At 41.7% G+C, this 15,711-nt stretch overlaps 1 protein-coding gene across 3 annotated transcripts; it reads left to right on the forward strand.

Annotated features, from left to right (window-relative positions):
- The first annotated feature begins 4,960 nt into the window (after nucleotides 1-4,960).
- Nucleotides 4,961-15,382, forward strand: LOC124041198 (monocarboxylate transporter 9-like). Of its 3 annotated transcripts, XM_046358480.1 has the most exons (7): nucleotides 4,961-5,319; nucleotides 7,452-7,497; nucleotides 7,677-7,901; nucleotides 9,873-10,016; nucleotides 12,366-12,461; nucleotides 12,859-13,722; nucleotides 14,010-15,382. In XM_046358480.1, the coding sequence occupies exons 2-7, from the start codon at nucleotides 7,452-7,454 to the stop codon at nucleotides 14,192-14,194; spliced, it is 1,560 nt and encodes a 519-aa protein (XP_046214436.1). In that variant the 5' UTR covers nucleotides 4,961-5,319; the 3' UTR covers nucleotides 14,195-15,382. The 3 variants fall into 3 exon arrangements, with proteins under 3 accessions (XP_046214436.1, XP_046214437.1, XP_046214435.1); XM_046358481.1 differs by lacking the exon at nucleotides 7,452-7,497 and having other exon boundaries at nucleotides 4,962-5,319; XM_046358479.1 differs by lacking the exon at nucleotides 4,961-5,319 and having other exon boundaries at nucleotides 6,975-7,497.
- Nucleotides 15,383-15,711: the final 329 nt, after the last annotated feature.

Below are 15,711 nucleotides of genomic sequence, written 5' to 3' on the forward strand. Positions count from 1 at the left end.
ATTGCCGTGCCCCACTCACGAGCCCGTCCAGTAAGGAGAGATATGACGTAGGCGATACGAGCTCTACCCCTTGAGTATGTGTTGGGCTGGAGAGAGAACACAATATCACACTGGGTGAGAAACGAGCGGCATTCAGTGGGCTGCCCAGAGTAACACGGTGGGTTATTAATTCTGGGTTCCGGAGACTCGGAAGCCCAGGAAGTAGCTGGTGGATCGAGACGGAGATTGTGAAACTGTCTTGAGAGGTCGGAGACCTGAGCGGCCAGGGTCTCAACGGCATGCCGAGCAGCAGACAAATCCTGCTCGTGTCTGCCGAGCATCGCTCCCTGGATCTCGACGGCTGAGTTGCGAGGATCCGTAGTCGCTGGGTCCATTCTTGGTCGGATCCTTCTGTTATGCAAGTGAGTGAGAACCCAAAAGCGACTTAACAGAAACTGAGTTTATTTAAGTCCAAACAGAAATAACATAATCCTCAATCCTTTACAGGAAATGTCCAAACGGGGATAACAGAAATCCTCTAGTAGTAGAGGGGAATTGCAGGATAAGCGGCAACCGACTGCAGGTCCCTTCGGGTAGGCGCGGGCCGTAGCTGACAGAGACACCTGCTCACACGCAGCATCTGATGATAGGCAAAACACGACAGGACGGAACAAGAACACAGTAAACAGCAAACAAGGATCCGACAAGGACAGAAGCAGAAACAGAGAGAGAAATAGAGACTTAATCAGAGGGCAAAATAGGGGACAGGTGTGAAAGAGTAAACGAGGTCGTTAGGAGAATGAGGAACAGCTGGGAGCAGGAACAGAACGATAGAGAGAGAGAGGGATAGAGAGAGGGAAAGAAACCTAATAAGACCAGCAGGGGGAAACGAATAGAAGAGAAAGCACAGGGACAAGACATGACAATATATGACAATACATGACACTTGGTTTCATCAGACCAGAGAATCTTGTTTCTCAAGATCTGAGAGTCCTTTAGGTGCCTTTTGGAAAACTCCAAGCAGGCTGCCGTGTGTCTTTTACTGAGGAGTGGCTTCTGTCTGGCCTGATTGGTGGAGTGCTGCTGAAATGGTTGTTCTTCTGGAAGGTTCTCCCAACTCCACAGAGGAACTCTGGAGCTCTGTCAGAGTGTTACTCTTGAAGGACACAATTAAAAGTCTGTATCTTCAATCAAATGTAACATAGTTGCTAGAAACTAACTTTCTGCAAAACCAATGACAGATCTGGCTGATTTGTGATTATCGAACGTGTGCATAAGGAATAAATCACGTTATTGGTTATGGGTGTAACTTGAGGCATTATCACTAAATTACCCTCATTATGTTGAACCAGGATTTTGCTGACTGAGTATAGCACTATTAGGTTTAATGTCATGAAAACTTGCTTGAATATGTTGTGTGTTGCTAATTGCCAACATTCCTTTCTAGACGCCCCTCAAGCATTTCAAGTTACCTGTGGGTCAATTTTGAAGTGCACTGCCTGTCAATCTAAGGCTGTGTTTACATAGCCACCCTAAGAACCCCAAACTGATTTTCTTTCTATATCCAATCTTTTTTTCTGGTTTTCCACAGTCCACACTCAGTTTTACTTGTTACCCATATCAGATTTGCACATTCACACTGATGTAGCTTCTGAAGTAGCACATAGATGCAATGCTCATTTCCTGTCACTGTTCCTTAAATTTTTGGGGTGGTTGTCATGGTAACATCAGGTCATATGCAAAGGAATATTGACTTAACTTGAAACAACATTAGAAGCTACATTTGTTTTTCAGAAGAAAAAAAAATATTATTGTTAGCTATGACATGACGTAATAAAGGAATTTGAATACGTCGCAAAGGAAAGATCATTTCTCTTTATTAAATTCGCCAGATAATTTTCCATCAATGGATGTCGATTTAACTTGTTTGACTGCTATGATTAAGCAATAAGGCACAAGGGGGTATGGTATATGGCCAATATATAATATATGGCTAAGGGCTGTTCTTATGTACGACGCAACGCAGTGTGCCTGGATATAGCCATTAGCCATGATATATTGGCCATATAGCACACACCCTAGAGGAGACTTATTGCTATTATAAACTGGTTACCACTTGTTTATTATCTTTGCATAGTCACTTTACCCCTACCTACATGTACAAATAACCTCGACTAACCTGTACCCCTGCACACTGACTCGGTACCGGTACCCCATGTATATAACGTCATTTTTGTTATTTTATTGTGCTACTTCATTATTTATTTTTGACTTTAGTTTATTTAGTAAATATTTTCATAACACTATTTTCTTAAAACTGCATTGCTGGTTAAGGTCTTGTAAGTAAGCATTTCCCGGTAAGGTCTTCACAGGTTGTGTTCGGCACACCTGACAAATAAAATTGGATTTGATTATCATGGGTTGCTAATATGACTAGGATAATGCCTTTGGCTGCTAGACAATGAAAGAAAACCAATAGAACAGGAGAACACATATGAGTAAATCTTAATAAAAATAATTGCCTCCACATTTATAAAGAAGCCTATAGCCAAATGTGAAATAATATTGAATAAAATCTCCAGGTGTCAAACAATTAAGGAATAGGAAAAATATATTAATGCTAATGATAGGTAGATGGAAAGGCTTTCCCCAAAACCTTCTTACTAAATGTTAAATAGCTACAAAGCCTATGCCTACCTGTCAGAATGATACCATGATTATTTGCTTTAATCCAGTGTCCATCTCCTTTGCCTACTCCATCTCATGTAAAACAGACACACAGCTAACCAAATAACAGTGCTACGTACCTGCACACTTGAATTAAAGGGTAACTACACTCAAAAATCTCTTTGATTTTTCCCAGACCTCAAAAGTGGTCTCCTGATGTGGTTTGAGCATTGTCGTGGACTTAGAACATATGATAAAATGACAAAAATAAAATCCCCAAAAAATGGGAAAATCTGAAACCTGTGAATTTCAAACTCAGTTGACAGTCTCATTTATCTGTTTCAATAGTAGGCCTACTATTTTTTTTTTTTTTTTTTTTGAAAAGTTTTATTTACACAATTCCTTTTAAAAACAGCTCATACATTCATTTAATCATTTATACACATAAAAACGTCAACAAGGCATAAAACACAGCATTTGGATTTACATTTAAATTTGTTAAAAGTACATGTTGTATTAGCCCACTTGCAGCTTGGGTTGGCCTGACAGTGAAAGACCAGTATGGGATTCATAATCTTAGGTCATTAAGGGTGTATGTCACTGTTTCTCATGGAATTTTTTACACAGGGCGCCCTTCCTTTGCAGGGTGGGCCATTCGAATTTTGGGGGCAAATTTGGAGTATACCTACTTCTCCAGTCACCACTACACCACTGACAGCAGGTCACAGGGAAATAGATTTGTATTTTTTAAGAACAATGCCATGCAGTCGCGGTGCAACTAAGCAGCCAAAAAACCAACAGCCCGCAATCAACACATTTTCACCCGCGACATAATTTTGTGAGTAGCCAAATTACAGGAAAACTAGAAAAATGGCAACCCTGGCTACGACCCTAAGTGACCAGGGGAATCCTGAGGTGGGCGGGGCATGTACGTTGCTAATGAGGGGATTTGATTATCTGGCCCGGGTTACCTCAGTGGGAGGAGTTTACATGGTTGAAAAGTGATTACATTCGTTTTGGAACCGGGCTGCCTCCCGGGCGTGAGCCAGGCTAGATTAAGCAGCCTAATGAGTAGGATTCTGCCCAAACCGTTTTGGATGGAGACTCTTTATCTGCCGTCCCAACGAAAACTAGTTTGAACATTTTGATGCACCATGCTGCCTTGTTGACAACATTAACTCTTTTGCCCTTTCATGTCAAGGGCCATAGGACGGTGCACTGCGACTTAGAACTCCATTATTGTTATGCTATTTCTGCCATCAAATAGCCAGTTCTGACGGGACCATAACATAACAATGTTCCCGGCAATTATTGCTCAGACTTCACACGCCAAGCATCACCGGCAAAATAACTCTTTACTAAACTCCAGAGGATCCCAGTACTTTTCGTTTAGATTAGAGTACTAGCATCACCGGCAAAATAACTCTAAGAACAATGTTTAATTGCTGTCACAAAAAAGCAACGTTTGGGAAAAAAATTGGTATGTGGATGAATGTCATGCTTAGGCGAATAAACTAGAAAGGGAAATAAATGACTACAGTTTACACTTTTTTTGTTGTTATTGTTCATCCATAACACCTAGCAGTTTATGGTAACTAGCTAGCTGGCTAGCATTTACTGCTAGTGGAGTTGCTAACTAGCAAGTTAGCATAAACTAGCGCTAACTGGACTAGTCATTTTAAATGACAGGTAGAAACACATTCATAACCATAAAGGGGCCCCGGGGGCCAGTTTTGTCCCCAACACACTCATCCAACATATTACTACTTTTCTCGAAAATGATCTAAATTACTCTCTGCATTATTTATCTTTAGGCTTTCGTACTTGTATGTTTTAAAAAACAATTATAGATCTAAATTCATTGGAAAATATGTTAAACTTTTTTTTAAATGGATAGTAAGAGAAGAGGCAGCCAGGGAAAGTGTTTGGAAAATAATTTGGTGAAATCGTGTGGTCTTAATGTGAATTACATGTAAAGAGAAAAGAAACAGCTATTTTTCATTAAGATAAAAAAAATAATGACTCAATTTAGTTATTACAAATTCAAAGACGGTGATTTTACAGTAGACTATTTGAAACGCACATTCAATCTGATTTTACTTTAAATACTTTTGAAGTGCTATCTGATCATCAGGTAGGCCAATTACTAATTCTAAATTTTGGAATTGATTGGCAAGTCGAGTCTTTGTATGCAGTCGAAGAAAAGTTTACATGGTTCCCACCCCACCTATGGCCAGTTTTATCATGAATTGATAGGGCTTCTCAGTTGTGTGTACTCTGTGGCAGTGGGGAGCAGTGCGCTTTGTTCTTTATAGTTTCACACAGTCGCACATGATGAAGAGGCAGCAGAGTTCCTCAACGTAGGTAGCGGGCGTACAAACCCCGACCAGCAAAAACAGCTTTAAACCGGTTTGTTCTCCGGCAAATAAACCGTATAAAACGGATACTATGCGCGTAGAGCTTCTGGCACCCGGGTCTGCTCACATCTCAGATATAGCCTTGCGGAAGCTCGGCATCTGCATGTGATGTCTGTTAATTAAAAATATATATATTTAGATTCTATACAAATAGTTATTATAGGGAGACCATCCTTCATGGCAACTCCCTGTAGGCGAACGCGCACTTATCCTGCAGTTGCCTGTTGTTGTGCATGTGGCTGTTGTTGATGTTAAGGTAAGTCGCATGTATTTCCTCTTGTTAATAAAATAACAATAGGCTACTATATCACAACATTATAGCATAGCAGGCCTGTGGCTATATACAGCGTTATATATTTTTTGGGCTATGTGTAATGGGTGACGAATATCAGTGTCGTTCCTTTGTTGCAGATGCTGATAAAACCCATATTGTTTCATAAAGAAAAATAGGTAGCTACACTACATGTGTATATATGGACACCTGATCATCGAACGTCTCATTCCAAAATCATGGGCATTCAAATTGACTTTGTCCCGGCTTTGCTGTAATAACAGCCTCCACTCTCCTGGGAAGGCATTCCACTAAATGTTGGAAAATTGCTGTGAGGACTTGCTTCCATTCAGCCACAAGAGCATTAGAGGTCGGGCACTGATGTTATAATATATAATATAATATATAATAATATAATATAATAATATATGCCATTTAGCAGACGCTTTTATCCAAAGCGACTTACAGTCATGTGTGCATACATTCTACGTATGGGTGGTCCCGGGGATCGAACCCACTACCCTGGCGTTACAAGCGCCATGCTCTACCAACTGAGCTACAGAAGGACCGATTGGGCGATTATGCCTGGCTCGCAGTCGGCATTCCAATTCATCCTAAAGGTGTTTGATGGAGTTGAGGTCAGGGCTCTGTGCAGTCAAGTTCTTCCACACTGATCTCAATAAACCATTTCTGTATGCATTATGTGTGCACCTCATTATGCACTCGGGCATTGTCATGCTGAAACAGGAAAGGGCCTTCCCCAAACTTTGCCACAAAGTTGGAGGCACATAATTGTCTAGCATGTCATTGTATGCTGTCAGTTAAGATTTCCCTTCACTGGAACTAAGGGGCCTAGCCCGAACCATGAAAAACAGCCCCAGACCATTTTTCCTCCTCCACCAAACTTTACAGATGGCACTATGCATTGGGGGCTTGTGGTGTTCTCCTGGCATCCACCAAAAGCCAGATTCGTCAGTCAGACTGCCAGATGGTGAGCTTTACACCACTCCAGCCGACACTTGGCATTGCACATGGTGATCTTAGGCTTGTGTGCGGCTTCTTGGCCAAGGAATCCCATTTCAAGAAGCTCCCGAACAGTTCTCGTGCTGATGTTGTGTAACAGTATAGACTTTACGTCCGTCCCCTCGCCCCGACCTGGGCTCGAACCAGGGACGCTCTGCACACGTCAACAGTCACCCTCGAAGCATCGTTACCCATCGCTCCACAAAAGCCGCGGCCGTTGCAGAGCAAGGGGAACCACTACTTCAAGGTCTCAGAGCAAGTGACGTCACCGATTTAAATGCTATTTAGCGCACACCACCGCTAACTAGCTAGCCGTTTCACATCCGTTACAGTTGCATCCAGAGGCTGTTTGGAACTTGGTAGTGAGTGTTGCAACCAAGGACAGATAATTCTTTACGTGCTATTCACTTCAGCACTAGGCTGTCCCTTCTGTGAGCTTGTGTGGCCTACCACTTCGCGACTGAGTCATTGTTACTTCTAGACATTTCCACTTCACCATAACAACACTTACAGTTGACCGGGACAGCTCTAGCAGGGTAGAAATTTGACGAACTGACTTGTTGGAAAGGTGGCATCCTATGATGGTACTATGTTGAAGGCCACTGAGCTCTTCAATAAGGCCATTCTACTTCCAATGTTTGGTGATTGTATGGCTGTGTACTCGATTTTATACACCTGTAAGCAACAGGCGTGGCTGAAATAGCCAAATCAACTAATTTGAAGGGGTGTCCACATACATTTGTGTATATAGTCTATGTGTAGATGGCACGATGTTCCTCAATATAATGGTGTTTAGCCTACCCGCAAATTGATAGATGCACAACTGTTGCTTTTAAAAACAAAAAAAAAGAGAGGATGCTGCAGTAGTGCTCATATGAATGGTGATTTTATTTCTTATTATTGTTAGCACTGGAAAGCGTGGGCCTCTAAAAGTTCAGTGTTTCGTGCCAGAACTGAGGGGAGATAGACAAAAGGCAGGTTCAAATAGAAGGTAGGCAGTCCAGATGCCAAACTCCCCACCTTCAAGGTGTGGTCTTTGTGATGGCACAACATGGTCAGAGCAGGATGAGAAGGTTGCACTCTGTTTTAAACAGATGACCTGCCTGGTAGACCAGACAAGAACAGCATCAACATCAAGACGTAAGTGTTTATTTGGCATTTATCTACGACTTTAGAAAGTAGCTTAAGACATTTATCATTTGTCTCCAAACTTGCTTGTGATTTATTTTGTCTGTAGTCTCATGCATTTGGTAAATTGCAATGTTTCATTGCTTGTCCATTCCACCTGTGCTTTTAACACTTTTTCCTTTTCCCCCCAGGAACCCTCCCTGTTGACAGCATGAGTCTTCAGAGCTCAAAGAATGTGCTGGATGGAGGTTGGGGATGGGTCATTGTTGTGGCCTGCTTCGTGGCCCAGTTCCTGGCCTACGGCTCCCCCCAGTCCGTGGGCGTCCTGTACCCGGAGTGGCTCCACGCCTTCCAGGAGGGGAAAGGCATGACAGCCTGGGTTGGCTCCCTGGTCTCTGGAGTGGGACTCATAGCCAGTAAGTATTCTTCAAACACCTTTGTTTATTTATTTAGACACTGTATGGGTATAGGCTAATGCTCTCATCCAAAGACAGGGAATACCTTCAGAGCTCACTGTTCTGTGACTTTACCCATAATGCCACCATCGTTGTATGAGTTTATAGATATGGTGTTTTTTAGTTAGTTTATTTTTATTTATTTTTTATTGTAGCATGTATTCAACTCAGCGTCAGAACATCTCTTCAAGCTTTCCATGTTGATTTGCTTGGCGTGGCTTTGAATTGATATGCTAAACATCATGTCAGTAGTTAGACCTGAATTGACTTATCAATGCACTTTACAGTTGCAGCTACATTGTCTTGAAATTAGTCTCACCTGGTATGCATGTCTGACATCTGTTGTATAATTATAAAGCAACTGAAGGCAATAAACAACTCTCCTGGTAGTTAACTGACTATAAACACATACAACGATGGTAGTATTATAGGTAAAGTCACAGACCAGTTATCTTGCCAAGTAATCTTGTTTGGAGGTCAGAGACGGGAAAATACATATTTTTCCTGGGACATATCAACAGATGTGAAAGTGCAGTGCTGACTTTGTCTGACTTGTCCTAAGTAGATGAAGGGAACCGTGCAATATGGATGCACTTTGTGGTGCTCTTAACACTAAGTTGTGCTTATTGATTTCATCATCTACAAGTCAGCACGGTCATACCTGCAGGAGGAGCACTTAGGGGAGAGGGAGGGAGAGATTCACTGATTCAAGTTGGTTTGAATTATTTTGGCAAAACAGGATCAGGATATTAGGGTCTTGGTTCACCGCCAGGCTAAGCCTCCCTTCATGTTGTCACTTTTTCAAAGAGGTCAGGTAAAAGTCATGACTATACTGATGGCTCCCAGTACTCGTGTGGGGCTTGACAGCTGAGCTATGCAGCCTTAAACCATGGGCTGTTTTAATTGGTGGTGAAATGGAAAGGAGGGGGAGAGAGGGTTCAATAGGACACCCTCGGGTTTTCAGTGGTTTGACTAGGAATTCAATATGTCTCCGCACAACAAATAGTTTGACTCTGCTGAATCAAGTTGTCAATTTGAATGTGCATAAGACACAAGGACCTATACAAACAGTGCAGTGTATAGCTTTGGAAGCTAATCGGATTGGGCTGTATTTGACTTGGCATGATGCTAGGGAAACATAGCAGTCTTTAATAAATTGGCAGCAGATGATAACATCTTCCAAAGCTTGGCCCAAGTCCTCGCTTCTGTCCACTGAAGGATCCAATTTGTCCTAACCTGACCTCTATTTCCCTTGTTTGAAATACACAGCCAGACAATTTTTACTGTCCCCCCTAAAAGGTCCATCAATCAGGATAGAAGTGGTCCCATTTGCCATAAATAGATATATTTCTGTAACTCTGTGTGCTTTTAAATTTGTTATGCTGTGAGGATGATGAATGAGCATCAAACGCTGTCCTTTTCCCTGACCCGTAACCTCTGCTCAGGTGTCTAATAACTAGCTAGTGCTGCATTTAGGCTTCAGGGGAAATGTGAGGAGAACAAGTGGAGTCACAAACCTAGCCAACCACACGCCTATGGCAGAGGCTGAAGAGCACAGATGAACACTCTGTCGTAAATAGTGAACCATAAAAAAGTGACAATTATAAGGTCAAAATAATATCAGGGCAGAAAAGGGGACAATGTCACAAGGTTAGTGCTGATACAGTACATCATGTTTTCCTGCCACATGTACAGTTCACCTTTACTGGCATCACTTTCCTTTTGGTTATTTTATTATTGTTTAGGAACTTCATCTTGCTTACACCACATGGATCCTGAAAGCACCATATTAATTCCATCTTATGTCTTTCTTTGTGTCATCACATTTTTGCTCCTCCCTAAGTCTCTGCGCTTATTCAGCAACGTACACTCAACTATTCCACACACACACAATTAATTCACACTTCCTCTCTGTCCTGTGTTCTTCCCCAGGTCCGGTCTGCAGTGCCTGTGTGGATAACTTTGGGGCGCGCCCTGTGACCATCTTCAGTGGGGTCATGGTGGCAGGGGGCCTGATGCTCAGTGCCTTCGCTCCTAACGTCCAGTTCCTCATCTTCTCTTACGGGATCGTCGTCGGTAAGTGAGAACCTTATGGTGATCTTTTACTGCTGAAGCAGATCTGTGGTTTGTATGGCCCACTATTAGATATAGCTAGGTATTAGCTAGGTAGGCATTTGTTGTTTGCCTATTAAAATTGAACTTCAGTTCATGAAAAGAAATAGCTAGCCAGCTACTAAACCCTGTTGCCCAAAGCATAAAGTTATAAGCAGCCAGCTAGCTTCATGAGGCTCAACCAGACCGGGTTGGGTTGTGAAGCAAGCAACAATAAGAATTAGCCACAAGTGGTTTGCCTTCAAAATAAAAGTATGTCATCGACAGTGACTCAGATGAATACAAATAGAAGAATTTTGCCATAATTGAATAGATCATGCTAAACAAGGTTGGAATGTTATATAAAATCAACAAAAGACAATAATGTGTTAATTTGACAAAAATCTGTTGAAATCACAATGGATGTACTAGACTTTAGAATTGCATTGGGGGCATACTTATTTCATTTTACAGCCTTAACTATGGATTGTGGATCAATGACATGGGGTGTCAGTCTACTCAGTGACACCCAGAGAACATTAGCGTCATAGCTCTTATTGTGGGACTGAAACAACTGTGAATTGCGCCACATTTATTGTCAACCTATGTGTATTGAACACTATTCCAGAGGAAAAACAATTTTGCGTGGATGTTTTGGTGTATGATAACTCTAAGGAGGCCGTTGTGAAAAATATATTGGGTATTGAGTAGACTGATACCCCATTTCATTGCTTCACATTCCAACCCTGTTTACCATGATCTAGTCTAAATATGGCATGATATTTTTATTTTGAAGGCGAATTCCACTATTGTGCCTAATCCTTATTGTGGCTAGCTTCACAACTCTGTCCGGTCGAGCGTCATGAAGCTAGCTGGCTGCTTATAACTTTAGCTTTGGGCAACAGGGTTTAGTAGCTGGCTAGCTATTTCTTTTCATGAACTGAAGTTCAATTTCAATAGGCGAACAACAAGTGGCTACCTAGCTAATACTCACAAGGATTCCTAAATCATTGCTAAGAATAATGACAAATGACTGCAGTTTCTACTGTTCATTATTTTTAGGCTGGTTGTATTGATGCTAGCTAGGTACCCCAGAAGTTGCTGTCCAGCACAACAATTCTACAGTAGAACTGTGTTATTTGACATGTCAAATAGTGTTATTTGACATGTATGTTTTTTGACACGCAAAGACCCAAACTGTGTTCCATAGGAGTGAACTGTTTTTAACTCACCATTACATATAAATATTACACAATAACCAGTCTTTCACTGATAGATAAGACAACTTCCTCAAAGATAAGAATTGACACATAAAGAAGAATTAAGTTGGAGCTGTAAGTGAATAGGTTCATGCCTATGCTCAAGTACACATGCACTGAAGGTATGTGTAGAACAGAGGGGGCTGGTTGGGGAGGACGGGCTCATTGTAATGTCTGGAATTGCATACATGGAACTGAGTGGTTTCTATATGTTTGATTTGTTTGCTACTGTTCCATTAATCCCATTCCAGCCATTACAATGAGCCTGCCCTACTACTGTTCCTCCCACCAGCCTCCTCTGGTGTTGAATGAGGGTATATGTAGGATGTATTCAGAGATATCGGGGCGGCAGCGTAGCCTAGTGGTTAGAGCGTTGGACTAGTAACCGGAAGGTTGCGAGTTCAAACCCCCGAGCTGACAAGGTACAAATCTGTTGTTCTGCCCCTGAACAGGCTGTTAACCCACTGTTCCCAGGCCGTCATTGAAAATAAGAATATGTTCTTAACTGACTTGCCTGGTTAAATAAAGGTAAAATAAAAATATAAAACAATGCAGAGTCAGATTGCCAGATGCCTCTGGTGCACCTCAAATAGTTTGACGGCCCCGTTACAGCCCCTTATCTAACACCCAGTGACAACTGTTCCATGCTGATGGGATAGAGCCCAATAGACTGCCACTGTCAACACTGCCTGTGGCATTGACCTGAGAGTGAGGCCATGCATATTTGAAGAATGGCGTCTATTTTCAGAACATAAGGCTCAGTCCTCATCATCCTTTGTGGATCAAATTACCAGAGGCTCTTGAGGTGATTTTACACTAGACAAAAATTCTTTGTGTTGTGAATAATATGTAACGACATTATCAGAGAGCAACAGATTTTCAACATGGTGAATTTATTACAGTACATGACCAAGATGGCCTAAGTCAGAGTTTTACATTTTAAGGTACACAGTTTACTGTGCAAGGCTTTGTTCAGAACATTAAATATATTCTTCATTGTGGTTAAGGTACTGTATCTAAATGCTCCTCTACAATGTGCTAATAAAATTACCTCTGCTGTTTTTGTTGTCCGCAGGTCTTGGCTGCGGTCTTGTCTATGCTGCCACATTGACCATCACCTGTCAGTACTTTGACAAGAGACGTGGCCTCGCCCTCGGCATAGTCACCACAGGTACCTCAGCCCCCCTCTGCGCTTACTGGGTTCACACCAAGTCTCCATGCTCAGTTCTTTCTTGTTTCAGAAGATGGAAGTCTTGGAATGCCAAGGTAAACATTCTAGTCTAAAAACAGTGCAGCCTTGTGGTTAGGGAAGTGGACTGGTGACAAGGAGAACACTGGTAATACAACGCTGTTCTGGGGCATTCTGTTTTTGTCCCTTTGAGGAAAACACATTCACATCTGAAGTGAAATTGCCTTAGGGAATATCCAGCAGTATCAATGGAGAACAGGGAGGGTAGCTTTAGGCAAAGATGTGCCACTAAGCAAAGATTTTATTGAATGAATATAAATGTATTTCTAATGGATTATTCTGGAATGCCAACACTAAATCATTCCTTTCTTTCATTTAGGCACAAGTGTGGGAGGGTTCCTCTATGCCACAGCTCAGAATGAACTGATTCTTCTCTTTGATCTGGATGGCTGCCTGCTGATCATCGGGGCCTTGGCCCTCAACCTCATGGCCTGTGCCGGCTTCATGAGGCCTCTGAACATGCCTGCCTACTACCTCAAACAAAAGGCTGCTCTGGAGCGCACAGAGGAGCAGCTCTTTGAGAACCCGCCTGCTGACGACTTCAAGACTACACCAGGCACCGGCGAGAGAACCTTGACGGTCAAGGATCTCCTGATCATCATTGACGCCAAAGACATCACCATCACCACAACTAGCAAAAAAGGGGGCTTCATGGCAGGTTCAGCCATTGTGAAAATGATCAAGGAGAAGCGTCAGGCCTACTCAAAGTACATGCACTCCACAGCTGATTTCCTGCACGACAGAAACTTCATGGCCCTCTGCATCGCCATCTTCCTGTTTAGCCTGGGAGCCTTCCCTCCAGTCCTCTTCATGGAGGACGTGGCCATGAGTGAGGGCCTCATCGACGAGGTCAGCATTATCCCCCTGGTTTCCATTGTAGCAGTCACTGCCGGCATGGGCAAGCTGACCCTGGGCATACTAGCAGACGTGAGGTGGATCAACAGTCTGTTCCTGTACGCCTTCACCCTGCTGGGGACTGGGGCAGCCCTTCTCCTCATCCCTATCTCCAAGAGCTATGTAGGCCTGCAGATCCTCTCAGCTGTGGTGGGCTTCTTCTCTGGGAACTGGTCCCTAACGTCATACATCACCACCAAGATCGTGGGGCTGGACAAACTGACCCAAGCCCATGGGATCCTCATGTTCTTCGGTGGATTCGGGATCGTGCTCGGGCCCCCTGTTGTTGGTAAGAAAGATCCCACTTCTGACACCTTTGGTCAACATCATTGCGGAGTGTGTGTGGTCCTGATTTAGTTTTTAGTTTAAAGATGGTACAGGTTCATATTCATGCTTTTACAGAGATTCACTCTGCTATATGTCAAAACATTTTACAGATTGTCATCTTAATGTGTGAGTGAGAATGTTGAACTCAAGATGTTTGCCTTTAGCTAGTCTTTAGCTGACTCATGCTTTGTCGAGATATTTTGTTTCTAATTCAATTTTATTTTATTTTTTTCACTTTTCCTGTTCAAGGGTGTTTTTTTGACTGGACCCAGTCCTATGACCTGGCCTTTTACTTCAGTGGAGGCTCTGTGCTCCTGGGTGGGGTCACACTCTTTCTATGTGCTCTGCCCCGGTGGGACAAAAAGAAGGCTGATATCGACAGGTTCGACATTCAGTACACCAGCAACTGTGATAAAGTTGCCTCTGTAGCCTGAACACCAACTTTCACATCAACCTTGCTCTACAGTGTTCCCAGGAATCTTTGCTGATAAATGTTATACCCTTCAAGAGGATGTTGAGAAGTATTCCTAGTGCTGGATTTCACATACCTGAGAAGAGTATTGAAGAAGATTTGGCCTTTTCTATACATCTTTAGTGTTTTTAAGACTTCTTGCATTATACTACAGAATTTTGAAAGATCCCTATGTTGAACATTTTAATTACGGTCTCATTTTAAGAGGCCTATTCAACAAAATGTTTTTTAAACACATGAATACAATAGATTATGTTTACTTAGAATGAATGCTGTTTTTTTACATTTCTGGATCTTCACTGGGCTCAAATGGAAAATACTTGTGTACTTTGCCTGTGAGAATTTACCAGGTATTTCCTCTAGGGAAAAATACAGGGATTGGGGAAAAAAACAAGGGAATGTAGTCTTTTAAATTCTAGCCGAACAAACTGTTTGTTTCTATCTTACCAAAGCACCAGGATGGTGGATGCCTGTCAACACGTTATTCCTGATGAATACAAGCCTTGCTTTTAAAGGATAGATAGATCTTGATTTTAAATTCATTGGCATTGTGCTGTATTTTACTTGTACTGTCCAAATGTGTTTGTTTGAGTTCGGGAGGTACTGAACACCTCATTTTGTCTTGACCTGACTAATAACTTGCTGAAGAATATGCTGTGCAAATACCAGAGACTGTACTGGAATAAAGCCCAGTTCCTCTAATGCATGCTGGTTCTGTGTGGCATGACCGGTTACCTGCATTTGTTCAGCAGATTGGTTAAAATCTTGTTTTTCTGTCTTTGTTTTTTGTTTTTTAACAGCACTATATTTTTTAGTTATGATTTTATATTTTTAAATAATTTAATGATTGTGATTCCTGCTTTGTTAGTCATTTGAACATCTGATTTTTGTATGTAAACTGTACCACAATATATAATATTGTTTTGTTCTCAGTCAAGTGTCTTTGTAGAAGTATTTACAGGGTATAAAATACAAAATATCTGTGATCCAAAAAGGCTAGAAACAGTAGAGCTGTCACTTTTTATATGTTGTTGGACCACTTTCTTATTATTTTTTTAATGTCAGTGTTACAGATTTATGTTTGCAATATTTCTCTTCTATTTTGTTATTTTCAACAAAAGTGCCAATAAAATTAAATTCAATATTGTGATTCTGGATTGGTTTTAAATGCTGTCTGACTAACATAAAATATGATTCACTGAAGACCTCTCTTGACTTCAGCACATGTGGTGAACATTTTGGCGAGGGAGCACTACTTGGAAAGTTTGACATAATTCAGTCATTTGGCAGGACACCATCCTCCCACTAAAAAACTTTGCATCATCTCAGTGGAACTGAAAAAATATATAAATGCAACAATTTTAAAGATTTTTGAGTTCCATTTCATATAAGGAAATCAATCAATTGAAATAAATTCATTAGGCCCTAATCTACATGACTGGGAATAGAGATATGCATCTGTTGGTCACATTCATACAA

Source organism: Oncorhynchus gorbuscha, linkage group LG08, assembly GCF_021184085.1.
Source record: "Oncorhynchus gorbuscha isolate QuinsamMale2020 ecotype Even-year linkage group LG08, OgorEven_v1.0, whole genome shotgun sequence".
Taxonomy (NCBI): domain Eukaryota; kingdom Metazoa; phylum Chordata; class Actinopteri; order Salmoniformes; family Salmonidae; genus Oncorhynchus; species Oncorhynchus gorbuscha.

What these genes read in the sequence shown, in the direction of transcription:
- LOC124041198 (XM_046358479.1), top strand. Translation starts at nt 7,362, where the DNA reads ATGCCAAACTCCCCACCTTCAAGGTGTGGTCTTTGTGATGGCACAACA. An exon ending in CTCTTACGGGATCGTCGTCG is followed by an intron (nt 10,017 to 12,365) that starts GTAAGTGAGAAC and finishes TGTTGTCCGCAG; the next exon opens with GTCTTGGCTGCGGTCTTGTC. An exon ending in CCTCGGCATAGTCACCACAG is followed by an intron (nt 12,462 to 12,858) that starts GTACCTCAGCCC and finishes TCTTTCATTTAG; the next exon opens with GCACAAGTGTGGGAGGGTTC.